The following is a 27,588-nucleotide window of genomic DNA, read 5'->3' as shown; positions in this document are numbered from 1 at the left end:
GTGTGTGTTGCCCAGGCATAATGGCACAGTGGGAGGGATGTGTGTGCTGAGGTAGAGGAAGGAAGAGTGTCTGTATGAGGCTTGTGCGTGAGCAGCAGGCATGTGTGTTCATCAGGGGACGTGTGGAGAGCATTTGGTGGTGTGATGGGTGTGCCTGTGAGAGGATGCCCACAAGGGTCTCCTCTCTGAGACTATCTACCAGGACTGACAATCAAATGAGAATGGGATGGGAACTAGCTTTAGAGTCATGAGCCATGGGTTTAGGTCCTGGCTCCACCACAAACTGTTATGTGTTCTTGGACAAGCAAGTCCCTTAACCTTGATTTCCTCATCTGTAGAATGGGGTGAAGAGAAGACTGAGTAAGAGAGTGTGCATAAAAGTGCTTTGTAGACTGTAAAGCACTGAACAAATGTGAACATTAGTTGTTTCCTAGGTGGTTCAAAGAAGGCAAGTTTCACTAGATGAATATAGGCAAGGGTAAGACCATCTCCAGGTGGGAGGAGGATGAGTGGATATCAGGAAACTGTCAGAACTATTGCTCAGGAGAAAGGGCAACAGTGTTTGGAAAGCCAGACAGAGGATAGGACCAGAGAAGCTGGCCACCACCCTCCTCCTGTTTTCAAGCTTAGGGGAGGGGCCGGTGCCGAGGGGCAGAGCCAGGGAGTAGCAGGGAGATGGCCCTGACACAGCCTTCCCTCTTTCCAGGCCCCTGCAGGCTTGAGCCCCTTTCAACTAGTACACACATTCGAGAAGCCAAGGTAAGGAAAGCAGAAGATGGAGTGTGGGGGAATCTGGGAAGATTGGCCACGACAGCCCCAAAGCCAGGCTACGGGACTCTGGTTTCTGCCTTGCCTTGGGGAGTATGTCTTGGTAACCAAAAGCCCCTTGCCTGTGACTAGAGAGGAGGTGTCAGGGAGGGACAAGGTTCAGAGATGGATGGAGTTAGCTTTCTGCTCCCATTAGAAGCTCAGGACACTCCTCCCTCCTCGAGGAGAGCCCCAAGCTGAACAAAAGTTAGCTTCCCCTTCTACCAAACAGGTTTGCTAGACTATTCTCTGGTTGAGGGATAAGCTCAGGGAACCAGGGACTCAGAGTGACACCCCCCCACCGACTTGTGAGTACGGTGTTAGGCTCTGGGGCTCCCACTAAAAGAGAGAGCCCAGGGAAGGGAGTGGAGGGTGGGTGGACGGGAGGGCAGCCAGCATCTTCTCCAACTCTCTCCCACTGCAGGCGCAGCCATGGTGGATGCGGAGATGGCCGCGTTTGGGGCCGCAGCCCCCTACCTGCGAAAGTCAGAGAAGGAGCGGCTGGAAGCCCAGACCCGACCTTTTGACCTCAAGAAGGATGTCTTCGTGCCCGATGACAAAGAGGAGTTCGTCAAGGCCAAAATTTTGTCTCGAGAAGGTGGCAAAGTCACTGCTGAGACCGAGCATGGCAAGGTGGGTGGCAGGGCTGGTGTGAGCGGCCCTACTGGACCCCCCCCCATAGCTGGGGTACACAGAAAGGGTTGCCCCCAGGACCCACCCCACACAGACCTGAGGACAGTCCAATTTCCCCTTCCTTAGGGCAGGGATCCACACCTAACAAACAGCCCCTTTCATTCCCAACATCCCGTCTGTCTTCTATATGATCAAGGGTGCTTTTCTCTTGAATACCACTGTCCTAGAACACCACTGATTCCTTTCTGGGCAGAGGGAGGGCTGACTATAGGGCCTGCATGTGGGCTGTTTCAGACGGTGACCGTGAAGGAGGACCAGGTGATGCAGCAGAATCCGCCCAAGTTCGACAAGATCGAGGACATGGCCATGCTGACCTTCTTGCACGAGCCTGCTGTGCTCTACAACCTTAAGGAGCGCTATGCCTCTTGGATGATCTATGTGAGTGTGCCACCCAAGACATCCTCTGAATCTAGTAGCTTCCTGGTGCTCACAGGCCGGCTTCCTGGAGCCACAGGTTTCTGTTCTTTGTGTGCAGCCATTACTACACTCTATCCTGGCCTATGCCCCCCTGGTTCTGCTCTAATACCCCCCAGGCTGGGATTTCTCAGATTTAGTGCTTTCATAGATTTCCTTTCTCTTCTTCCCCTCCTGGGATGGTTCTCTAACTCTGAAACCCGCCATCCCTTCCCTCTTCATCACTAAAAACTCAGTCCTCCTTTTCTACCCTAGACCTACTCGGGCCTCTTCTGTGTCACCGTCAATCCTTACAAGTGGCTGCCTGTGTACAATGCAGAGGTGGTGGCCGCCTACCGGGGCAAGAAGAGAAGTGAGGCGCCGCCCCACATCTTCTCCATCTCTGACAACGCTTATCAGTACATGCTGACAGGTGACAGGCCTTGGCTGGAGGGTTTTCCGGGGAGCCCCATGGGAGGGAATGGGCACATTGGTTTGGGCAACTAGAGAGAGGGAGGGAGGTGGGCAGTAGGGTGGATGCCAGGCAAGAGCATCCTGTGTGGCTCCTGACTTTTTCTCCCCACTTTTTCCCAACAGACAGAGAAAACCAGTCCATCCTGATCACGTGAGTGTACCTCATGCCCTGTTCCCTTCCAGAATTTCCCTGACCCCAGACCCCATCAAGCACCTGAAGTTCTCTTTTCCCTCCACCTTCATGCCAGCTCTCCTTTCCCCTGTGACCTTTACCCTTGCCTTTGCTCCACTGCTTCCTTTCTGCTTCCCTCCCCTGTGGTAGCTTTCCTCTCCCCTTCCTTTCACTCGCTCTCCTCCAACTCATGGCTCTCTTACCCATAGCCCAGTGTCACTGTATCTTCTTCCCCTCCACACTTTGTTTCATCTTTCCCCATTCTGACACCCCCACCACCCCCCATTCTTTTCCAAAATGGCCCAGGCCCATCTCCTTATGTTGACCTAGCCTAGCTAAGACCAGCAAATCCAGCATCTTCCTGTCATCCTTCCTGGCACTCCCCCTGGCACCACGTGTGTCAGAGTACAGCTGTGTGCTTGGGATGCACATTACCTGGCAGTTTCCTGCTTTAGAGCTCCCACTGTCGAGTAGGACCAGACATTCTCTCCTGACTTGAGGTTTCTTCATCTAAAGCAGTGTCTGCTCACTGCCTAATGGGCCCTTGCTTCTCCCGACAGTGGGGAATCTGGGGCAGGGAAGACTGTCAACACCAAGAGGGTCATCCAGTACTTTGCTGTTATTGCCGCCATTGGGGATCGCAGCAAGAAGGAACAGACCCCAGGGAAGGTAGGCCTGTTGTCCTCCATGGGCCTGCACTGCAAAAAGGGAGGGGGAGACCTCTCACCAGCCATCCTTCCTGACCTCTGCAGGGCACTCTGGAGGACCAGATCATCGAGGCCAACCCCGCCCTGGAGGCCTTCGGCAATGCCAAGACTGTCCGGAATGACAACTCCTCCCGCTTTGTGAGTGGTCCCTGACCTTGAGTTTGGACTCGGGCTGGTCAAGGTATGGTGTCAAACATGAGCCTTGCCTCCGCTCATCACCACTCTCCTCCATCTCTCTAGGGGAAATTCATTCGAATCCATTTTGGGGCAACTGGAAAGTTGGCATCTGCAGACATAGAGACCTGTGAGTGCCATGAATGTGCTAGGACTTAGCTTGAGCTCACCCTCATTCTTAAGTCATCATGATCCCAACCTGTCTCTCTCCTCTCTCTCTGTCTCTGTCTCTCTCTAGGTCTCTGCCTTTCAGCCTCTCTCCCTCTTTGTCTCTGTCTGCTTTTCTGTCTCTGTCTCTCTGTGTTTCTAGGTCTGTATATTTGTCTCTCTCTGAGACTCCCTCTGGTCTTTCTCCACCCCTGTCTCTGCATGTCTGTATGGGAATCTCTCTCTTTGTCTCTCCCTTTCCCTCTGCCTTTTTCTTGCTATGCTTGTCAATCATTTTCATCTATTTCCTTGTACCTAAATCCCAACATTTCTCTTTCTTCTCCCATTACTATTCACAGACCTTCTGGAAAAATCCAGAGTTATTTTCCAGTTGAAAGCAGAGAGAGATTATCACATTTTCTACCAAATCTTGTCTAACAAAAAGCCTGAGCTGCTGGGTGAGTCAGAGCTACCAACTGAGACCAAATATCTCCATGGCAACCTGGTCCCCTCTGCTTGAGGCCGCTTGCTAGCATGCCCTGGGTTTATGGCACTGCTGGATTCAGTTCTGTGGGATGTGGGACCACATTAAGCCTTGTCATGTGCTTTCCTGCGAGCCCTGTGCTGTGGTAGGCAGCCCCAGTGAGAGCCAGGGGTTTGTGCCTCATCCTAACCACATCTTTTCCTCCCAGACATGCTGCTGATCACCAACAACCCCTATGATTATGCATTCATCTCCCAAGGAGAGACCACGGTGGCCTCCATTGATGACTCTGAGGAGCTCTTAGCTACTGATGTAAGTGTGTGAGAACCTGGTTGAGAGGTGAGTGGACAGGCAGTGAGGGGTAAAAGAGGCAGGTTCAGTGGCTCAGGAGGAGAGCTGAGACACTGTCTATCTGTTATTCAAAGTGGTTTAGCCCTCCCCATGGGCCAGCACAAGGCTCATGACCACTATGTGTTGAGAAATAGGTGTGATGAGACAGGGGTGGCCAGTATTTGGTGTTCAAGCAAACGGAGAGGGCTGAACACCATGAGACAAAGAAGCAAACAAGACAAGAAGCTAGGCATCACCAAGGGAAGAGGAGTAGGTCATGCAGTCACCATGGGTCTGCGTCAGGCTGTTAGGTGAAGACCAGAGATAGACAGGAATAAACGGTTCCAGCGGGGAAGCAAGTATAGGGTCCAGAAGAGGGAAAAAGTAGAAATCATGAGTGGGTAACCAGGGAAGCTCGAGAGGACAGTTGTGACCACTGATGCCAGATCTGGGGCAGTATGCACACCATCTTGCTCCTGTACTACCCATCTTGGTGTTGGGGTTCTCCACTGGATATGGGAGTATCAGAAGCCACAAGGATTCAGGAGAGAAGTTCTCTCTCCAACTGAAGAGGGATCTCATTTATCTACCATACTTCCTTTTCTGGGGTCCACCAATATGGGATCTGCCTACAGAATGCCTTTGATGTGCTGGGCTTCACTTCAGAGGAGAAGAACTCCATGTACAAGCTGACGGGTGCCATCATGCACTTTGGAAACATGAAGTTCAAACAGAAGCAGCGAGAGGAGCAAGCTGAGCCAGACGGCACTGAAGGTAGGAGTCTGGGATGCTGAAGGGCAGCTGTGGAGTCACTGAGGGCCACATCTGTAGAAGAGTCATCCCTTTACCAACTTTGCTGCCTGCCCTCTCCCTTCAGAGGCTGACAAATCTGCCTACCTCATGGGGCTGAACTCAGCTGATCTGCTCAAGGGTCTGTGCCACCCTCGAGTGAAAGTGGGCAATGAATATGTCACCAAGGGGCAGAATGTCCAGCAGGTGGGTCATCTTTAGAAGATAAATGCAGTACTGGCATGCTGCAGGGTGGGGGGGGGAAGGCTTTGGAATTCACTCTCCCCACTAACTCTACTCATCTGGGTCTCTCCCTTACCTTCCAGGTGGCATATGCCACCGGGGCACTGGCCAAGGCAGTGTACGAGAAGATGTTCAACTGGATGGTGACACGAATCAATGCCACCCTGGAGACCAAGCAGCCACGCCAGTACTTCATAGGAGTCCTGGACATCGCTGGCTTCGAGATCTTTGATGTGAGTTAGGGGAGCCTGGGCATGGGGTAACAGTAATTCATTCATCTGCACCTGTGACCATCATGGCCAGGAGCAGGAAAGGTGGTGGGGCTCAGTGGAGACAGACACATCATCCTGTCTTCCAGGGGGGCTCTCTCTCCCTGGCCTGACAGGGGAGGGGTGCGGCCACACCCCTAACTGGACTGGGGCACAGGCCTGGGATGACCCCAGTGTCCTCTCAAACCTCTGCCTGCCTGACCCGCTCCACCCTTGCCCCTTTCAGTTCAACAGCTTTGAGCAGCTGTGCATCAACTTCACCAACGAGAAGCTGCAGCAGTTCTTCAACCACCACATGTTCGTGCTGGAGCAGGAGGAGTACAAGAAGGAAGGCATCGAGTGGGAGTTCATCGACTTTGGCATGGACCTGCAGGCCTGCATCGACCTCATTGAGAAGGTGCCGCCTCCACCTGCTGCCTGAACTGCCCACTCACACCCTACATGAATGCCCCAGACAAAATGAGAGTCCCTCTCTCTGCTGGGGAACATGATCTCAATCCCAAGCCCTAGTTTCCAGAGTCCTGTCTTGTCCTGACCACCCAGGACAGGGTGGCACAGAGAGCCGAGGTCCTAGGAGCTTGAGAATGGACACAGGGAGGACAGGCAGCTCCAGGAAAGCCTCCCATACCAGTGTGTTTAACAGCCTTGATTTCACCTGGTTTGAGCACAGGGCAGGGAAAAACAATGTACCTGTTTTCAACCCCAACATCTCAGGGGTCTGGGCAATGGAGTGTTGTGTAAAGCACCTCTAGTATCCACATTCCCCAGATTTTCACAGAAGTTCCTCTGAAATCATACAAAGTCTTCCACCTTGGGAAAGCTTGAACAAGTGCAAGTTGGTAAATAACTGTACTCAAAGTTGAGCCCGATTCCCTAATACACAAAAGAGGCATCACCATAAGCAAATATTGACCTTACAGTAGGATCCATCTGTATCTGCATGAAGCATGCTCAATGATGTTTTCCCCTCTACCCTCAGCCCATGGGCATCATGTCCATCCTGGAAGAGGAGTGCATGTTCCCCAAGGCCACTGATATGACCTTCAAGGCCAAACTCTATGACAACCACCTGGGCAAGTCTAACAACTTCCAGAAGCCACGCAACATCAAGGGGAAGCCAGAAGCCCACTTCTCCCTGATTCACTATGCCGGCACTGTGGACTACAACATCCTGGGCTGGCTGCAGAAGAACAAAGACCCGCTCAATGAGACAGTTGTGGCCTTGTACCAGAAGTCCTCTCTCAAGCTGCTCAGTACCCTGTTTGCCAACTATGCGGGGGCTGATGCACGTAAGTGGAGACTGGGACCCTGGGGACTACAGAGCAAGGTTTCTGCATTGTTTTGAGACACGTGGTTCATTGCACATTCCACCACTTTTGTGTCAGGTTTGTCCCAAGGTTTACGGGATCAGTGAGATAGAATGGGGGTGAAGCTGAGGCCCCATAGTGAAGGCCCTCACCTGGTAGCCAAATGCCTGTGAAAACATAAAGAGAGTCTGTGATTGTTCATCCCCTGCTCTGGCCTCCCATATGCTCACTCTGGCCCCTTTCCTTGACTCTCCTTCCACAGCTGTTGAGAAAGGCAAAGGCAAAGCCAAGAAAGGCTCATCCTTTCAGACCGTGTCAGCTCTGCACAGGGTGAGTGTGTAAGCCCAGCCTCCACCCAGCTAGGCTCCTCAGCACCTACCAGCCCTGCTCTTGCCTGCCTTTCCATCCCCGACTCCCCTGTCTCCTCCTTTCCTCGTGACCCCTTTCCTTCCTTATCTTTCTTTCTCTCCGTTCTCTCCCCTTCCATGGGCTGCCCTCTTCCTTCCTCTTCTCCCATCTCACTCTCCTCCTTTCCCTCTGGCCTCAGGCTCTCCCATCCTCCACGTCCTCCCCAGCATTCCTTCATTTTCTCCATCTTTCTTTCTCTTCCTTCCTCTCCTCTCCCTTCCCTACTTCCCTCCCCTTCACTTGCATTACTTGTCCCTCCTGCTCTTTGGGCCACAGGAAAATCTGAACAAACTGATGACTAACTTGCGCTCTACACATCCCCACTTCGTGCGCTGCATCATCCCCAATGAGACAAAGTCTCCAGGTGAGGCCCAGAACTTGCCACTGCTGGCCACATGCCCCCAGCCCCGGGGACAGGGCCTCCTAAACCATCTCTTAATCCCCTACCATGGTAGTTTCCAAATGACACTCTCCTCCCATCCCCCATGAGATAGCAGGCTACTCTTACCCACCCCCATTTCCTTGCATTTGCAGTGTGACTTAGGAGGCCATGTATGGCACTTTCATGGGCATCACCTCATGGCATACAGCCCCCAGTGAGACATTTAGTGATTGCTTATCCTTTTTTGACTGACTAGGAGTTGGAGGCTCAGGGGCCTGGATTCAAGGCTTGGCTGGCTCTGCTCTGGTCAGCTTAGTGACCTTGGTGAAGTCCCTTAAACTCTCTGGGCTTAACTCCTCTGGGCTTAATTTATTCTCTAGAAAATGGGATATATCTGCCCTGGCTACCATCTATGATAGTAAACACAACATAAAATATGGAATGTGGAAGTATTTTGGTTACTCTTAAGAGTATAGCTAGGAAGGGGTGCCTGAGGGCTCAGTTGGGTTAAGCATCCAACTTCGGCTCAGATCGTAATCTCATGGTCTGTGAGTTTGAGCCTCGCATCTCCCCTGCCCTGCATCTCCCCTGCTTGCAAAATAAGTAAATAAAACACTAAACATTTTTTTAATTAAAAAAAAAAAAAAGAGTACAGCTAGGAACAAAATGAGAAAAAAAAAAAAAGAACCACTTTTCCATTATTAAGTGACTTGCTAAGGTTATGGGCTAGTGAGGGGCAGAGCCAGAATCAGATCCCAGAACTTTTGGCTTAGTCCAGTACTCTCCCTACACCTTCCTCCCCCATCTCCTGCTGCAGGGGTGATAGACAACCCCTTGGTCATGCACCAGCTGCGCTGTAACGGTGTGCTGGAGGGCATCCGCATCTGCAGGAAGGGATTCCCCAACCGCATCCTCTACGGGGACTTCCGGCAGAGGTGGGTACAGAGTGTCCTGGAGCTCAGGGAACAGGGGGAGCCTGGGCATACCTGAGGGGGAGGGAGTCCACAGGTGGCCCTGAATGCTGTGGGCAGAGCAGGTTAGCGCAGAACATAGGTGACTCTGGACACCTCCCTCTCCAGGTACCGCATCCTGAATCCAGCGGCCATCCCTGAGGGTCAGTTCATTGACAGCAGGAAAGGGGCAGAGAAGCTGCTGGGCTCGCTGGACATTGACCACAACCAGTACAAGTTTGGCCACACCAAGGTGAGAGAAGGGAGGGGACAAGCTGGTTACAGAAAGACCTCTCGTCCTTTGGCTCCTCACCTCGTACCTCCTTCCCTTTGACCAATTACGTTAGGACCATCTCTGAACGGCATGTTCCCCTCCCCCTGGACCCTCCAGCACCACCTCCTGTCCCAGCTCCAGCTGCCATTGACCTCTTCCCTCCAGTTCTTTCCTAGGGTGTCACCCAACTTAAGAGAATCCTCTCTTCTTTCTCGTCCTGGCCCACCCACCCCTTGCCCACAGGTGTTCTTCAAGGCTGGGCTGCTGGGGCTGCTGGAGGAGATGCGTGATGAGAGGCTGAGCCGCATCATCACCCGTATCCAGGCCCAGTCCCGGGGTGTGCTCTCCAGAATGGAGTACAAGAAGCTGCTGGAACGCAGGTGAGAGCTTCAGAAGGAGGCTCCTGGCCATCCAAGGCCCAGGCTAGCTCAGGGGCAGGGGCAGGAGAAAGCTCACTGAGACTTAAAACAAGCAGACCAGTGGGAGGGGCTCCTATGGTTCCAGGGTAGGCTTCAGGGCCTTAGGACAGGGAGGAGAGAGGGGACTCTCTCACCACCCTCTTGCTGGGCCCCTGCAGAGACTCCCTGCTGATAATCCAGTGGAACATTCGGGCCTTCATGGGGGTCAAGAACTGGCCCTGGATGAAGCTCTACTTCAAGATCAAGCCACTGCTAAAGAGTGCAGAGACAGAGAAAGAGATGGCCACCATGAAGGAGGAGTTTGCGCGCATCAAAGAGGCACTGGAAAAGTCAGAGGCTCGCCGCAAGGAGCTGGAGGAGAAGATGGTGTCCCTGCTGCAGGAGAAGAACGACCTCCAGCTCCAAGTGCAGGCGGTGAGGCTCCTGGGCCTCTGCTAGCTTGCCTGCCCTGCTCAGCCAACACCTCCCACACACCCTACAACTTCTTGCTTAGGGCTCACCTTCTCCTCTCATAGGCACAGGATCTGGGATCAATACTCCAAAGACCTCCAAGGAGGTCCCTCCAGAGAATGAAAAGGAAGGGGGAAAGAGCTACCTTTTATTTTTATTTATTTATTTATTTACTTACTTTTGTTTGTTTCTTTTTTTTAAATATTTTTATTTATTTCTAGGAGAGAGAGAGAGAGACAGCGTGAGCAGGGGAGGGTCAGAGAGAGAGGGAGACACAGAATCTGAAACAGGCTCCAGGCTCTGAGCTAGTTGTCAGCACAGAGCCCGACGCGGGGCTCGAACCCAGGAACCGCGAGATCATGACCTAAGCGAAAGTCGGACGTTTAACCGACTAAGCCACCCAGGCGCCCCTGTTTTCTTTTCTTTCATAGTTTATTGTCAAGTTGGTTACCATATAACACCCAGTACTCATCCCAACAAGTGCCCTCCTCCATGCCCATTACCCCCCTTCCCCTCTCCCCCACCGCCATCAGCCCTCAGTTTGTTCTCAGCATTCAAGAGTCTCTCATGGTTTGCCTCCCTCCCTCTCCCCCACTATTTTCCCCTTCTTCTCCCCCATGGTCCTCTGATAAGTTTCTGCTGATCCATCTATAAGTGAAAACATATGGTATCTGTCCTTCTCTGCCTGACTTATTTCGCTCAGCATAACACCTTAGAGTTCCATCCATGTTGCTACAAATGGCAGGATTTCATTCTTTCTCATTGCCATGTAGTATTCCATCGTACAGATAAACCACATCTTCTTGATCCATTCATCCGTTGATGGACACTTAGGCTGTTTCCATGTTTTGGCTATTGTTGAGAGTGCTGCTATGAACATTGGGATACACGTGCCCCTATGCATTAGCACTCCTGTATCCTTTGGGTAAATTCCTAGCAGTGGTATTGCTGGGTCATAGGGGAGTTCTATTGTTAATTTTTTGAGACATTTGCACACTGTTTTCTAGAGGGGCTGTACCAGTTTACATTCCCACCAATAGTGTAGGAGGGTGCCCATTTCTCCACATCCTCACCAGCATCTAGTGTCCTCTGATTTGCTCATTTTAGCCACTCTGACCAGCCTCAATGTGGTTTTGATCTGCAGTTCCCTAATGATGAGGGACACTGAGCATCATTTCATGTGTCTGTTGGCCATTTGGATGTCCTCTTTGGAGAAGTGTCTGTTCATATCTTCTGCCCATTTCTTCACTGGATTATTTGTTTTTCGGGTGTGGAGTTTGGTGAGTTCCTTATAGGTTTTGGATCCTAGCCCTTTATCCAATATGTCATTTGCAACTATCTTTTCCCATTCTGTCAGTTGCCTATTAGTTTTATGGATTGTTTCCTTTGATGTGCAGAGGCTTTTTATCTTGATGAGATCCCAACAGTTTATTTTTGCTCTTGATTCTTTTGCTTTTGGGGATGTGTCAAGTAAGAAATTGCAGTGGCGGTCAAGGAGGTTGTTTCCTGCTTTCTCCTCTAGGGTTTTGATGGTTTCCTGTCTCATGTTCAGGTCCTTTATCCATTTTGAGTTTATTTTTGTGTATGGTGTGAGAAAGTGATCTAGTTTCATTCTTCTGCATATTGCTGTCCAGTTCTCCCAGCACTATCTGTTAAAGAGGCTGTCTTTTTTCCATTGGATACTCTTTAACGCTTTGTCAAAGATTAGTTGGTCATACATGTGTGGGTCTAATTCTGAGTTCTCTATTCTATTCCATTGGTCTTTGTGTTTGTTTTTGTGCCAATACCATACTGTCTTGATGATGACAGCTTTGTCGTAGAGGCTAAAGTCTGGGATGGTGATGCCTCCCGTTTTGGTTTTCTTCTTCAATATTACTTTGGCTATTCGGGGTCTTTTGTGGTTTGATACAAATTTTAGGATAGTTTGTTCTAGCTTTGAGAAAAATGCTGGTGCAATTTTGATTGGGATTGCATTGAATGTGTAGCTTTGGGTAGTAGTGACATTTTAATAATATTTATTCTTCCAATCCATGAGCATGAAATGTTTTTCCATTTCTTGTGTCTTCTTCAATTTCCTTCATAAGTTTTCTATAGTTTTCATCATACAGATCTCTTATAACTTTGGTTAGGTTTATTCCTAAGTATTTTATGGTTTTTTGTGCAATCGTGAATGGGATCAGTTTCTTGATTTCTTTTTCTGTTGCTTCATTATTGGTGTCTAAAAATGCAACCGATTTCTGTACATTGATTTTGTACCCTGCCACTTTGCTGAATTCATGGATCAGTTCTAGTAGGCTTCTGGTGGAGTCTGTCGGGTTTTCTATGTAGAATATCATGTCATCTGTGAAAAGTGAAAGTTTGACTTCTTCTTTACCAATTCCAATGCTTTTTATTTCCTTTTGTTGTCTGATGGCTGATGCTAGGACTTCCAGCACTATGTTAAACACAGTGGTGAGAGTGGACATCCCTGACGTGTTCCTGATCTCAGGGGGAAAACTCTCAGTTTTTCCCCATTGAGGATGATGTTAGCTGAGGGCTTCTCATAAATGGCTTTTATGATGTTTAAGTAAGTTCCTTCTATCCTGAATTTATTGAGGGTCTTTATTAAGAAGGGATGCTGTATTTTGTCAAATGCTTTTTCTGCATCTATCTACAGGATCATATGGTTTTTCTTTTCTTTGTTAATGTGATGTATCACATTGATTGATTTGTGAATACTGAACCAACAAGTACCTTTTAAAAACACAGACTTTCCACCTGGGTTCAGCCTGGATCCACAACTTAATAATTTTGTGACCCTGGGCAAACTACACATTACCTTTAAGTCTCAATGACCTCACCTCTGGAAGGGGGGATAAAGCTGCCCATCTCACTAGGCTGTAAATATGTTAAGTGCATCAGCAAATGCAGTTTCTTCCTTTCAGTGGAGTAGACCAGAGGAAGAAGGCCAAGTAAAGAAACTTCCCTCTCTACTTCCATCCCCCAGTGTTCCCATCATATTGTCCTGAAATTCTTCCCTTCCTCAACCTTCTGAGGTTTTCAGCTGGGATATCCTGGAGCTCCCCTCCTACAGAGAGGGTTGAGCCTCTCCCTCCCTGCACCTGCTAGGACAACGACCCCACCCACTAAACAGCCTCCCCTCTGTGCCTTGTCCTCAGGAACAAGACAACCTGGCTGATGCAGAGGAGCGCTGCGACCAGCTGATCAAGAACAAGATCCAGCTGGAGGCCAAGGTGAAGGAGATGACAGAGAGGCTGGAGGACGAGGAGGAGATGAATGCAGAGCTCACTGCCAAGAAGCGAAAACTAGAAGATGAGTGCTCTGAGCTCAAAAGGGACATTGATGACCTGGAGCTGACACTGGCCAAAGTGGAAAAGGAGAAGCATGCAACAGAGAACAAGGTGAGGGCAAGATCTGGTGAGAGCCAGAACAAGATCTGGCTCCAGCCCAGATCTCCTCAGGATTCCCAGACCACAAGGTGATCCTGGTCCTTGGCATTGGACATCCTCATAGATGTCTCTGGGCTGGTGACCTTTGACTCTAAATGGGATGGGGGTCTTGGTCGGCAGGTGAAGAACCTGACAGAAGAGATGGCTGGGCTAGATGAGATCATCGCCAAGCTGACCAAGGAGAAGAAGGCTCTGCAAGAGGCCCACCAGCAGGCCCTAGATGACCTCCAGGCCGAGGAGGACAAGGTCAACACCCTGACCAAGGCCAAAGTCAAGCTGGAACAGCAGGTGGACGATGTAAGTAGATTGTCACAGGGTCTAGAAATATCATGTCTGTGTCCATGTGTGTTTGTGTGTGTGTATGTTTAGAAGGATGGGATTGGAAAGTATTCTCTCCCCTGAAAAGGGGAAGCATGATCAATTATGAGTTATGCATCTCATCTGACTGATATGATCAACAGTAGAGATGGGCTTCCTTTTTTCAATTTAGGTTCAAGCTTTTATATCTGTGCCTTCAACCATAGGATTTAGAGAGTTATCACATAAAAACATGATACATTTCTTTGGGAATTTTGTGAGGCTCCTCAAGAAGGATCTTTGGACCTCTAATATTTTAGGCAGGATTATTGTTCTGCAGATAATTCTTTGTGCATTTGTCCCTGGGATCATTTATGACCCCATGGTATCATTATTGAAGTCTCTGTCTCAGCTATAAGACCAAAAGCTGCCTTTAGGTGGAACTTGGATTTATTCAATGTTGTGTCTAAAGTGCCTAGCACAGGCCTGCAAGAGATTACAGGATGTTGAGTGAATGAAGGCAGCTTTGGGGTTTCACCATACAGCCATTCATTAAATCATCTATCAAATGGTTACTGAGCATCCCTCTATACCAAGCACTCTCCCAGAACTCTGACCCACTCTGGGGAAGCTTTTCCAAGTCCTGGACATTTCTTAGGATTGCCCATCCCTGGAGTGACTGAACCTCCAAATCACCAAATCAGGATGATTGATCTTACGGGGCACACTGGTCCTTCTCTCCACCAGCTGGAGGGGTCCCTGGAGCAGGAGAAGAAGGTGCGCATGGACCTGGAGCGTGCAAAGAGGAAGCTGGAGGGCGACTTGAAGCTGACCCAGGAGAGCATCATGGACCTGGAGAACGACAAGCAGCAGCTGGATGAAAAACTGAAAAAGTAGCGTGCTCCCCTCCCTGGCACCCTTCCTCCCCCTCAGCTCAGTGGCCTGTTCTGCTCATGACATTACGTGCTCCCCAAGATGCCCATCCTCAGAGGCCACAGTCCCATGTGGCCTCCATCAGTCACTGGAGGCAGAGGCCTCCAGGAAGAGGACTCTCCTCCCCCAGACACATGTAGTGGGGCCCTCACAGTCTTCCATGGCAAAAACTTGAACTTGGATCCCTCGAGCCTTTTCTTCCTGTTGGGCAGTGGAAAGGGATGAAAATTAACAGCTTGCTGCCTTTTTCACACAAGTCTCTTTGGAGACCAGTTGCTTAACACAGAGGAAGGCTCTGCACAAAAGCCTCTCAGGAAAGGCTTTTCAGGTCCTTTGTGGAGAATCTGGAGGACCACAGAGAAACAGGTCAGCTGTCACACTTGAGCAGTTCAGGATCCTATGAACTTGCAGATCAAATCCTTATTGCAAGTCCTACTAAAATATATAGATCCACTTTCCACACTTGGGAAACTGAGGCTGAAGGATATATTTGGACAATAAAGGATCTTATGGTGCTTTAAGGTCAGGATTTTGAAAGGCTCCTAGAGTTATCATGATTTCATACTCATTGGGCTTGTATCTGTCCAGGAATCTTCACACTTCCCCAGACGCAGTGTTTATTGAATGAACGAATGACTATATTATCCCATGGACACTCAAACCACTGTCTAAGGATGGTATTTTGAGGGCTTTTACCAAAGCAAAATTGAAGGCTCAGAAAGATTAACCAAAGTGTCTAAAGTAACAGTAATAATTAAAGTCCATCAGAATGAAAAGGGGCCTTTGAAACCATCTCATTCAACACCCTCATTCTACGAGATCACAGAGGGGAGTCCCACAGAGTCCAGGTCTTGTCACTCCGCCTGTGGTGCTCTGCCAATTATGTTTTTTGCTGGACATCAGCCCTTCAGCATGTGTTGCATTTTCAGGGATCCTACATCAACCCAGACGCTATTTTTTTGATGAAATCCTGCTCTTTGTATTACCATTTCCAACCACTGGTGGGCCCTCCAGGTGCCCAATTAACCTTCCTCACCTTACCCTCCCCCCTTCTCCACAGGAAGGACTTCGAACTGAATGCCCTCAATGCGAGGATTGAGGATGAGCAGGCCCTGGGCAGCCAGTTGCAGAAGAAGCTCAAAGAGCTTCAGGTAAGGTGTGGTGGGATGCCTAAGCTGAAGTCCCTGGGCTGGCTGTCAGCACCCTCAACCCCCTCCTCCAGGATGTCCTCCCCCAGCATTACAGGCACTATGTCCATGAAGGGAGATGCTGAGCTACCACAACACATCCATGAAGCACCCCTTGGAGGGGCTGGGTGATCCAAGGATGACATAGGAAGAGACCTTGAAAAGGTCACAGGTGTAGGGGACAGAAATCCTGGATTCCTGTCTCAGCTCTGGCTTAGCTGGTGACTGTGGGGAACTCAGTCCATATCTCTGAGTCCCTGTCTCCACTGTTACCAATGGCTTTTAAGGTCCCTTTAGCCCTGGTAGTCTGTGACTTCTGTTCTTACCTTAGAGCAGACACCATTTTGGTCTTTAGATAAACAAAGCTCTCTCATTCTAACCTTTTAATAGTTTTGCCCCTAAACTGCTTAAAATATCCCTAGAAGATAAGTCTCTTTGTCCCTCTTAAATAGTAAGCTTCAATCCCCTTTCCTTCCAATAGACAATGTATGATGTTTGGGCCTGAAGGAGGGCTAGCTCAGCTGTCCAAAACATATTCCCCAAATCCTTTTATTTCCACTTCTCTGCTGGTAGAACTGAACTGACTTGCCGTTCCAGAGAGGCCAGGGATATTCTAGAACCCTGGGATGGAGGCTCCACTGGAGGGCTGCAGGCAGTGGGTCTGAGCTCTCTGTGTCCCGGCCCAGGCTCGCATCGAGGAGCTGGAGGAGGAATTGGAGGCCGAGCGCACCGCCAGGGCCAAGGTGGAGAAGCTGCGCTCAGACCTGTCCCGGGAGCTGGAGGAGATCAGTGAGCGGCTGGAAGAGGCTGGCGGGGCCACGTCTGTGCAGATCGAGATGAACAAGAAGCGCGAGGCCGAGTTCCAGAAGATGAGGCGGGACCTGGAGGAGGCCACGCTGCAGCATGAGGCCACGGCAGCGGCCCTGCGCAAGAAGCATGCCGACAGCGTGGCCGAGCTGGGCGAGCAGATCGACAACCTGCAGCGTGTGAAGCAGAAGCTGGAGAAGGAGAAGAGTGAGTTCAAGCTGGAGCTGGATGATGTCACCTCCAACATGGAGCAGATCATCAAGGCCAAGGTGGGCTTCCCACTCACCCTCCTTACCCCTTTCTCCATCTCAGTGGCCTTCCTTCCACTGTCTCTGCCCTGTCTTCTTGTTGTCATCCCTCATCACTCCTTGATCTCTGTCCTGCTCTCTCCCTCACCCTACTTCTTTCTGCCATGGCTCCTCAACATCCCTCCTTTAGTTCATGCACCCTTTTTAGACTGTAACCTTCAGCACCTCTCTGTTTCACCACCCCCCTCCCCCCCCGTTCTCTGTGCTCTCCCCACCTTGGCCCTCCCATCCTTTCTCTGGTCCACCCAGCCCCTTTCCATGACAAGCTGTCCCTTACTGCCTGAAGGCAAACCTGGAGAAGGTGTCCCGGACACTGGAGGACCAGGCCAATGAATACCGTGCAAAGCTGGAAGAGACCCAACGCTCCCTCAATGACCTCACCACCCAGCGAGCCAAGCTGCAGACTGAAAATGGTGGGTGCCCCTAACCAGCCCTGCACCTGCCCCAGGGTCAGGTAACAGTTGCCCATTCCATATCCCACAAACTCCCTCTTGTTCCCACCTCCAGGTGAGCTGTCCCGGCAGCTGGATGAGAAGGAGGCACTGATCTCCCAGCTGACCCGAGGCAAGCTCTCCTACACTCAGCAGCTGGAGGACCTCAAGAGGCAGCTGGAGGAGGAGGGCAAGGTGAGGTACAGCTAGGTGCCATGGGATAGTCTTGATGGTAGCCCTGGACAATTAACATCAAGACCAGGAATATGGGCCTAGAGACTGGAGAGAAGCCTCTGTGATGGAAAGAGCCCCAATCTAGCTTCCTCTATGCTCCAGTTAAGCCACACCTCAACACCATCAAATGCTTCTTTACTGATTTGTAAAGGGTTGGGGTGGGCAAACTGGGAGGCTACTCCAAGATGCTGAGATTCCACACTAACCCTCACTCTAAATAAGGCTGGGCTTGTTTGAAGTTCAAGGATTTGAAAAGGATCTAGGGAATGATGGTGGTGGGGGCATTCCCTCCCACCTTCCTGGGAGATGAGCCCACCTCCCAGTGCCCGCCCCTCCCCAGGCAAAGAATGCCCTGGCCCACGCGCTGCAGTCAGCCCGGCACGACTGTGACCTGCTGCGTGAGCAGTACGAGGAGGAGACGGAGGCCAAGGCTGAGTTGCAGCGCGTCCTGTCCAAGGCCAACTCAGAGGTGGCCCAGTGGAGGACCAAGTACGAGACAGATGCCATCCAGAGGACTGAAGAGCTGGAAGAGGCCAAGTGAGTCCAGCGCAGTCTGCCACCAAATTCTAAGAAAGGAAGGAGCAAGAGGACATGGGGTGAAGACAGGCAGAGTGGGCATGGGAAGGAGATCTGAGGAAGGTGGGAAAAGCATGGGGGGGTGGTAATAGAGGTGCTTGAAACGGAGCCTGGATCCTGTGTTCTGAGTGAACTTGGCTGGCCCTGACTCACTTCCTGTGACACATGAGCTTTTGGCTCGGGTTATACCTGATGCTCACGTATAAGACGAGCAAAAAGCTTGTTGGTCAGAGGAGCTTCCATCGATCAGCCTGGTATGGGAGGGGTGGTGGCTGCCACCCAGATGCTACTGCGTGGAGGGAGGACCCTCTGTTCCAGGCATTCACAGGCTCAAGGCTGGGGATCCAGGGCCTAAAAGGCTGTCCAGGGTCCCAAGGCGCTGTGGGGAGGAGAACTGGCTCCCCCTGGTCTAGGGAGGAGGTGGTTCCAAGGTCCCGCTGTTCCCAGGTAGAGTCACACACACACACTACCTGCCCCGGGCAGGAAGAAGCTGGCCCAGCGGCTGCAGGATGCAGAGGAGGCCGTGGAGGCTGTCAATGCCAAGTGCTCATCCTTGGAGAAGACCAAGCACCGGCTGCAGAATGAGATCGAGGACCTGATGGTGGATGTGGAGCGCTCCAATGCAGCCGCCGCAGCCCTGGACAAGAAGCAGAGGAACTTCGACAAGGTGAGCCTGGGCTGGGGGCCTCAGCCAGGGGCCCAGCAGGAAGGCCAGTGGCGTCACGAAGACTGGGACCTCCTCCTTAAGGGCAGGGGAGGAGGCTGAGCCCAGCCCAGGGGCCTGGGCAGGCCTTGGAGTGGGGCTGGGGCTGGGGCTGGGGGCCATGCAGTGAGCCAGGTCCCCACAGATCCTGGCCGAGTGGAAGCAGAAGTATGAAGAGTCGCAGTCAGAGCTGGAGTCCTCACAGAAGGAGGCGCGCTCCCTCAGCACAGAGCTCTTCAAGCTCAAGAATGCCTATGAGGAGTCCCTGGAGCATCTGGAGACCTTCAAGCGGGAGAACAAGAACCTTCAGGGTACGCTGGGGCCTGAGAGGCCTGGGAGGGGTGGGGGGTAAGGAGGGCCACACTGGGCAGGGAGAGCTCAGGCTTTGGGCTTTCTGGCCCTCTGACCCCCAGAGGAGATCTCTGACCTGACTGAGCAGCTGGGAGAAGGAGGGAAGAATGCACACGAGCTGGAGAAGGTCCGCAAGCAGCTAGAAGTGGAGAAGCTAGAACTGCAGTCAGCCCTGGAGGAGGCTGAAGTGAGAGCCTGGCTCTACCCACACCCCTATTCCATACCCTCCCCTACCTACCCTGTCTTATTTCTAACTCCCCACTCTCCTTCACCTGGGGGTGGCGCTGACCCCAACACAAAATTTATTAGCTTTTTTTTCTTAGTCTACCTACTACCTGGTACCCATAACTGCCTCCAAAGCCAAGATCTGCACCAAGGAAAACATCATAGTCTGATTATAAGTCATAAGGTTGTATTTCCTACCATGTTTATAAAGTTGAAACATTGTCATCATAATAACCCCTCAGACAGTAGGTGGTGTATGGGCTTCATAGTCAAACAGATCTGAATGTGAAATTTGGCTTCAGAACCTCCACTGAGTCATTGGGCCAGTTTCTTAACCTCTCTGTACCTTAGTTTTCTTATCTACAATGGAATTAATTGTACATACCTAATAAGATTTTATGCATTTAAGATTAAATGAGGTAACAAACTTAAGCACTTAATATATATTTGCTATAGTTACTGTTCATTTTGAAGAATGTAGGGATAGCCCTGAGTTAGGGGTTTCTAACTTTTTTCACTAAAGGGTAAGGGACCCAGGAAACAAAGATAAAGTTTGAAATATGTGGTTATAAAAATCTCCCAATTTTCTATGATGTTTAGAGGGTCAGGATCACACAGTGTTGATACTAGAGTGTCTTGACAATTGTGAGGTCTAAACCCTTTCCTTGACAGAGGAAACCCAGAGCATCCTGGACTTCCTCTGCCAGGGCACCCTGGTGTCCTGGGATGCAGGTCTCACCTGCTGAGTCTTTTCCCAGGCCTTCCTCTCCAGAGGCCATAGTCCTCGCTGATACTGCCTCCTTTTGGCCTCCTTCCTCACCTTGCCCTGTGCCCTGACTGTCTGCCTCGGACCCTCTCTCCCCACCCTCTCCCAGGCCTCCCTGGAGCATGAGGAGGGCAAGATCCTCCGGGCTCAGCTGGAGTTCAACCAGATCAAGGCAGAGATCGAGCGGAAGTTGGCAGAGAAGGATGAGGAGATGGAGCAGGCCAAGCGCAACCACCTGCGGGTGGTGGACTCGCTGCAGACGTCCCTGGATGCAGAGGCACGCAGCCGCAATGAGGCCCTGCGGGTGAAGAAGAAGATGGAGGGCGACCTCAATGAGATGGAGATCCAGCTAAGCCAGGCTAACAGGACAGCCTCAGAGTCCCAGAAGCACCTGAAGATTGCCCAGACCCATCTGAAGGTAAAAGAGGATGGAATGCTCAGAAGGGAGCTGCCCACAGGTATGATGAGGGCCCTGGGTTAACACATATGAGAACATGGGAGCCACCTACCTCCTGGACTTGAAGGCTTGAGGAAAGAGAACTGATCAGACCTTAAGCATGTCCTAGAGCAGTCTAGGTTCCAGGCCTAGAGAATAGATAAGGGGATGTGCCTCTTTGCTCTCCACTGGACAGAGGGTTTGAACATGGCATAGGGTGCGTCAGACCCCAAATGGGAAGCCTTGATGGGATGGGTGCAGGTCTCTCACATGCTTTCCCTGGCAGGACACCCAGATCCAGCTGGACGACGCGGTCCGTGCCAATGACGACCTGAAGGAGAACATTGCCATCGTGGAGCGGCGTAACAACCTGCTGCAGGCAGAGCTGGAGGAGCTGCGGGCCGTGGTGGAGCAGACAGAGAGGTCTCGGAAGCTGGCTGAGCAGGAGCTGATCGAGACCAGCGAGCGAGTGCAGCTGCTGCACTCCCAGGTGAGGAGGTCAAGGGCCGCATGGACAAACCTGCCAAGTGGCAGAGGCCGGGACACCATAGAAGTTTCTGAACCAGATGCTCTGAGTGAGTATGTCCAACCAGGATGGTGAATTGCCTCATCTCTTGGGCCATCTCTCATCTGCCAGTCATGGCTGTCGGAATCACTACCTTGAGAAGAGGGCCTACACTTAAAAGCTAATGGTGTCGTGATTGGTTGGTGAGGTCCACCAAAGTCATAAATCTGGGATTAGTGGAATGTGAGCTGTCATCTGACATCCCTGATCTGGAGGATAGCCTCCAGATTGCTCTGTAGAGGGGAGATGTAGGGCATTTAACAAAGCACAAATGCATCTACTTGCAAGCCAAATTCTCAATGGGACGCCATTTTTCTGCAGTCCCATACACACTGACATCAGCTCTTCTCTGATTAAAACAATGGGTTTTCATGCCCAATTTACAGCAGGGTCCTGTGGGGCTTTTTTTCTGTAATCTAGTAGTATGTGTGGGAATGACATCATCCACTGACTCCATCCCCTCTTCTTTATTCCACTACATTCTTTCTGTTACTATAACTATTTCCAGGATATTGTCCTGGTAAGAAAGCTGTTCCCATTTTCCCTGCAATATTTTCATGCTCCTGAATAGACATGTTACTAAATATGTCAGGAGAAGAATTGCAGACCTTTCGCTGCTTGAAGTCTTTCTTCAGAACTGAGTAATTTTATATAGACCCTCAAGAACATATCTGTTTTCATAAGAAAAGGGAAAGTAGACACAAAACATGAAACACAATAACAAAGGATAAATAAAAGACATTTTTTAAATGACTAGTTTTAATTTTTTGTGGATTCAGGTGTAGAATCAAATAACAAAGTATCTATTTGATAGTTTTCTCTACCTGTATCTAGAACACCAGCCTCATCAACCAGAAGAAGAAGATGGATGCAGACCTGTCCCAGCTTCAGACTGAAGTGGAGGAGGCCGTGCAGGAGTGCAGGAACGCTGAGGAGAAGGCCAAGAAGGCCATCACAGATGTGAGTGGCTGCCCTCCTTCCTGCCCCCGCTAAGGACATGAGCAGGGCCCCGGGGTCCAGGCCAGGCCATGGCAAGTTGACCCTGCAGCTGCATGAGTCTGAGGGCCCCGGGAAACAAATGCCACGATGGGAAAAAGGTGATCCTGAGGGACAAGAGGCCCGGGGCCTCTGTTCTTTTACACGTGTCTCCCGTCCCCAGGCTGCCATGATGGCAGAAGAGCTGAAGAAGGAGCAGGACACCAGCGCCCACTTGGAGCGCATGAAGAAGAACATGGAGCAGACCATCAAGGACCTGCAGCACCGGCTGGACGAAGCCGAGCAGATCGCCCTCAAGGGCGGCAAGAAGCAGCTGCAGAAGCTGGAGGCCCGGGTGCGGGAGCTGGAGAATGAGCTGGAGGCAGAGCAGAAGCGCAACGCGGAGTCGGTCAAGGGCATGAGGAAGAGTGAGCGCCGCATCAAGGAGCTGACCTACCAGGTGCGGGCATGGGGCTGCTCTGAGGCTGGACCCTCTGCACCGTGACCTGAAAATAGGGAGACACCACCAAGAGGAATGAAGTGTTCTCTCTTAATCTCCTCCAGGACAAGGAGTGGGAGTGCAGCCCCTGGCTGCCCCATTTCCACTCTGCCTGGCCCTCTTCTACCCAGACTGTCCCCTGGCTAGAGGTCAGCCTCTGAGCCCCCTGGCCTAGGAGCTCTACCTCCAACCTTCACCCTCCACCTGTCCCCTGGGGACAACACCCAGAGCTCCAGAAAGAGCTCACCCAACACAGATTACCAGAAAGCAAATATGTTGCCAAGCTCTGGTTGGGTGCCATGACCACCAAAATACACCAAAAATACACCAAAGTCATTGAACAAACCTCAGAACTTTTTGTTTCCCTATAGAGATATAGACTTTAGCTTTCCATCATGTTTTCTAGAATCAGACTCCTCATTAGATTTTGTTTCTGTTCTAATCCAAAAAGTTACCATCTCTCTATACATACACGTCCTTAACTTGGATCGAGTCTGTTATTTCCCTACAGCCCAGGAAATCCCATCATGCCTGCAGTCCCAGAGCTACTGCCAGTGCGTGCTGGGTTCTAGGGCAGGACGGTTTGTTTTCCGTGGGACCCCAGGACCCCTAACAGCCTGCTCCTCAGAACAGTGCACACACATGATTTTGTGAACAATTTCAGGAGTCCCATCAGCTCCCTAGACTCTTTCCTGGTACAAACCATTAAAAATATATTAATAATTTATACAGTAAAAAATTATAAGGAGGGTGCAAGTGTTTGTTGAGGATCAGAATGTAAAATTGGGCAAGGATGTTACATTCCGGGTAAAGATCACAGCGGGGGAGGGGTGTGCTGCCTCTAATGACTGTGCTGTCCTTACTCCTAACCATCCCGATCCCCAGACGGAGGAGGACAGGAAGAACCTCCTGCGGCTACAGGACTTGGTGGACAAGCTGCAGCTGAAGGTCAAGGCCTACAAGCGCCAGGCCGAGGAGGCGGTGAGTGGCCCTGCTGGGTACTAGGCCTGGAGGAGGGACACTGGGGAGCCGGTCCTCCAGGCTGGGTAGCTGAAAGAACCTCTGGCCGCCTCTCACCTCATCCTCCCCTGCCCCAAAACTCCCACAGGAGGAACAGGCCAACACCAACCTGTCCAAGTTCCGCAAGGTGCAGCACGAGCTGGATGAGGCAGAGGAACGGGCAGACATCGCCGAGTCCCAGGTCAACAAGCTGCGGGCCAAGAGCCGTGACATTGGCACCAAGGTGGGTCCCTCCTCTGGGCCCCACTAGTTACCCCATGTCAGCACACCCGCCAACATCAGTGCCCTCCAGACAGGGCCCCCTCACACCAGGGATGCCTCCTCTTCATTCATCCCCCACAACTGAACCATGAGGGAGGTGAGATAATGCCATCCTCTGTGATTTCTAAGATTCTTCCAGCTCCAATTTTCAATGATTTTGTGAATCCCAGCCCTAAGGTGGTCAGCAACCCTGGAAGACGCCAATTTGTATACACCCACTATGTCTATGTCTCAATTCCGCCCCCAACCCCTCGTCTCCTCTTGTTTTCCACCTAGTTTGAGCCTACAGCCTTGTAACTCAGCCCTAAAATGGATATCCCAGAGGACCTCCTTGTCCTCACCCAGGCTTCTTCCCTCTGGCTGACCTCAGAGCCCTGCCCTCCAGCCCTCGCCCCTCCACACCAACCCTTAGGATACATCCTTCACCACCATGGGGGCCTCTCTCAGGCCCAGAGCAGTCCCCCACCCCATCAGGTGCCCATCTCCCCTTTGTTTTCTATGCCTATCCCTGCTCAACCCCCCACCTCCCCAGAGCTAATTTGGACTTTGTTTCCTTTCACAAGGGCTTGAATGAAGAATAGCTTTTCCACGTCTTCTTGATCTGCCCAGTCTCAAGGGTGCTGACGAAGCCCCCAGTTCTGGAGCCTATATAGCAGCCCCTTTGGATGAAGCAGAATAAAGCTATTTTCTTTGAAGCCAATATCCTGTCTTCAGACTCTTCTTCACTGCCTGCCAGCCATGGGGACAAGAACAGGGGGTGGGACCTGGAGTGCGGGGGGGGGGGGGGGGGGGGGCGGAATCCAGGAGAGGAGGGGCGGCTTCATAGACAGCCCAAGGAGGCCTTCCTGGAGAGCTGCAAGACTCTGAGCATCCTCAGTGCAGCATTGGCCCAGACGCTCCCTTTCACCTCCTCCTCAGCAGGTGACACCTCTCTTCCTAGCCCTCTCTCTGGACCAGAGACCCTCAGCATTAAGGGAAATAAAGGAAAACCTTTAAGTCTTGCCTAGAGCATGCAGAACCCATCTGCTATGGATCTATATCCCAGCTCTGATGGACACTACCCCACCACCACTGACAGCAAGAGGAGGTTTAGTATGTAGGGGTACCCTCTGAGGTATGGGGTAATGACCCCCAAGTTCCAGTCTAGAGCAGGTCTCTGAGAGGGCACAAAAACTCATTTCTGTAGCCCATCATCCTTGCAGACACAGCCACCACTGTCTCTAAGCAACCCAAGGCCAGGCCCCCCTCCTGTATCCTCAGCCAGAACTGTATCCTCAGCCCACTCTCCTCTCCTTCTCTTACCCTCCTCATATCTCCTTCTCTCCGTGGGACTCTTTTTTTTCTCCTTCACTTCTTCCTGCTGTAACTTCCTTTCCCAAGACCCTCTTCACTTTGCTTGCTGGAAGATGGGGGATCTTTGGCCCATTTATGGCCAGCCATCTAGAAGGGAGGCAGTCAGATAAGGAACTGTGGAGAGGAGAGTCCCAAGTGAGCAGGACTCTGGGGAGGGGAGGGTGGGTGGCTGGAGGGCTAAGTGGAAAAAGGAGCAGTCCTCCCCCCAACTAAATAAGCCCAGCCACCTGGAGTCACTGCAACACCTGGGCTGCTTAGAGAAAGCCTGGCCCTGTGGGCCACAGCAGCTTGCAAGGAATGGGGCAGTCAGCTACCCACTGGGAGCCTCAGAAGACCTGGCTAGCCTTGGACTGAATCTCCAGCACCCTACCACACAGCCACCCCATCCAGGCTCTTGGTCACCCCTACTCCGAGCAGCCAGAAAGAAGGCCTACCCCAGGAAGAATCAGAGAATAGGAGGACAGGGAAGTGGGGAGAAAGGGGATAGGGAAGCAAAAAGGAAGGAACTGAGGAGGGTGGCAACAGAGAGAAGGGAAGAACTCAAGAAACTGAGGGGGCGGAGGACCAAGAAAAAATACAAGTAGCGAGGAGGTCTCCATGGGTTCCCACGCTTCTCCTTTGTGGCCCCCTCCATTCACTCGCCCTAGGACCACTTGGGGAGCAATGAGGAGATCAGCAGAGAAAAGGGAGATGCAGGGACACCCTGAGAACATAAGCTCCCAAAGAAGAGAGGCTGGGAACACAGTGGAGACCATGCAGCGGGCAGCAGGAGAGCCTGGCAGCCAACAGGAGGAGGAGGAAGAGGAGGAAGGGGCTGATGGGAGGGAGAGCAGAAGGGCAGGGTGGGCCTTGAAGACAGATGCTGCAAGAGCTGAGGGGCATGACACCGGGCAAGGGAAGAAATTTGTGTCACCTTCAGATGTGAGGCAAATCAGCAAGGCCAGAAATAGTGACATTAGAGAGGGGTGGACAAAGACCCTGGAGTGAGACATGGAGGCAGAGAAGAGACAGGCAGAGGGTGAGTGGAGGTTGGGCTGAGAGAAAGCAGAGACTCTTGGAGATGTAGGGACGTCAGACTCCAAGATGGGCAGAAACCTAGCACCAGGGAGAATTGGAGGCCAGGCCCAACTTTGAGATAGGAAACCAAGCAGGGGGAAAGGGAGGTCAGAGATCCAAAGAGCCAGGCACCGGGAGGTGACCTGGTGTCCCTCACCTGTGGCGAGAGATTCCACCCCATGTCCTTATACTCCAGGACTTCCAGCACAATGAGGAGCTTTGTAGGAGGCAGACGAGGGAGGGTGGAACACAGGGATGTATTTAAGGGCCTGGGGCTAGGTAGGGACCTATCCGGAAGGAAGAAGGAGGGCAAATGGACCAGACAGGGGGGCAGAGCCCTGGAATCAACTTAACCCCTTCCCTCTTCCTCCTTCCATTGGAGACAGTAGGCACTGCTAGCCTACCCCTCACCCACCACTCCACCTCTACTGAGTCTGGTCTGCTCAGGACACGGGGTTCCCTGAGGACAAAGCTTAGTCTTTGTCAGCTGGACCTGACCCAGCCTGACCTGGTGTTCTTAGTCCCTTATCACATCCCCTGGGTAATGGGAACCAGGGAGTGACGCACTGGGCTAACCCCCCAGTTTGACACTAAGGCCTCAAGTGACCTAGAGGTGGGGAAAAGTGGCCTGCATCCTTTGGGGTGACATTTTGGTGTATGTACCTGCAAGAGATATGGATGTGGAGTTGACTCAGGTCACCCCCAAGAACACTAGGTATAGGGTACAAGTCCTATGGAGATGGATGTGAATTCCTGAATCTAATAATGGAGCAGTGGAGGGTCCTAGGGAGTTGTGGACCTTGCAGGCGAAGTTATATATTTAATGGAAATTTCTCCTACCCGGAGAAACTGACCCTCATCTGTCCTACCCACCTCCACACTCTAGAGCTATATTGAGAGGTGACAGTGGATGGGGTGGGAGGGGGAGCTAGGAGAGTGTTCCTGCATGTGAGGGTGTGGGGGAAAGCCAGAGTAGAGGAAGTCTGGCTTTGTTTCCTGAACACAATGTCCACTTAATCATAACAGGCATGGCCTGCTAAAGACCCGACACCTACTGCCTCTGAGAGGGGTCATCACTGGAGGCCAGGGTGGGGGGCCTGGAGGGTCTGAGGCACTTGGGACACCCACAAAGAAGAGCACTGTGAGTATGAGCCCCAGGATGGTTGGGAGGGGACGCCAGAGTTCTTCCTGGGGAGAGGGGGACAGACTGCAGAGCCCCTCACCCCCACCCCCTGGAATGTAGAGCCTGGGGCCCAGCTGGTGTAAATCCTTGGGCCTGCCAGG

The 27,588-nt window shown here is 51.6% G+C and overlaps 1 protein-coding gene across 1 annotated transcript; it reads left to right on the top strand.

Moving 5' to 3' along the window:
* The first annotated feature begins 1,224 nt into the window (after positions 1-1,224).
* On the top strand, positions 1,225-24,595 carry LOC120247001 (myosin-7). Its single transcript, XM_039254680.1, has 38 exons — positions 1,225-1,440; positions 1,735-1,878; positions 2,170-2,326; positions 2,491-2,518; positions 3,100-3,208; positions 3,292-3,384; positions 3,487-3,550; positions 3,927-4,025; positions 4,260-4,363; positions 5,017-5,155; positions 5,259-5,377; positions 5,497-5,646; positions 5,909-6,079; positions 6,662-6,971; positions 7,252-7,319; positions 7,674-7,761; positions 8,597-8,714; positions 8,859-8,982; positions 9,247-9,383; positions 9,581-9,836; positions 13,031-13,273; positions 13,442-13,618; positions 14,366-14,511; positions 15,612-15,702; positions 16,425-16,814; positions 17,140-17,266; positions 17,361-17,479; positions 17,859-18,055; positions 18,578-18,761; positions 18,943-19,108; positions 19,211-19,335; positions 20,249-20,557; positions 20,862-21,065; positions 21,975-22,100; positions 22,300-22,575; positions 23,500-23,595; positions 23,723-23,857; positions 24,459-24,595. The coding sequence occupies exons 1-38, from the start codon at positions 1,240-1,242 to the stop codon at positions 24,474-24,476; spliced, it is 5,808 nt and encodes a 1,935-aa protein (XP_039110611.1). The 5' UTR covers positions 1,225-1,239; the 3' UTR covers positions 24,477-24,595.
* The last annotated feature ends 2,993 nt before the right edge of the window (positions 24,596-27,588 follow it).

Source organism: Hyaena hyaena, unplaced genomic scaffold, assembly GCF_003009895.1.
Source record: "Hyaena hyaena isolate Hyena2069 unplaced genomic scaffold, ASM300989v1 scaffold_497, whole genome shotgun sequence".
Taxonomy (NCBI): domain Eukaryota; kingdom Metazoa; phylum Chordata; class Mammalia; order Carnivora; family Hyaenidae; genus Hyaena; species Hyaena hyaena.
Note: the sequence above shows the minus strand (reverse complement) of the source record. Positions and strands in the feature narration are given on the sequence as shown.

Bases quoted from the DNA above. Each gene is read 5' to 3' on its own strand.
- LOC120247001 (XM_039254680.1), top strand. From the start codon at position 1,240: ATGGTGGATGCGGAGATGGCCGCGTTTGGGGCCGCAGCCCCCTACCTG. The intron at 7,762-8,596 runs GTGAGGCCCAGA...CTCCTGCTGCAG, and splicing joins CAATGAGACAAAGTCTCCAG to GGGTGATAGACAACCCCTTG. The intron at 9,837-13,030 runs GTGAGGCTCCTG...CCTTGTCCTCAG, and splicing joins TCCAGCTCCAAGTGCAGGCG to GAACAAGACAACCTGGCTGA.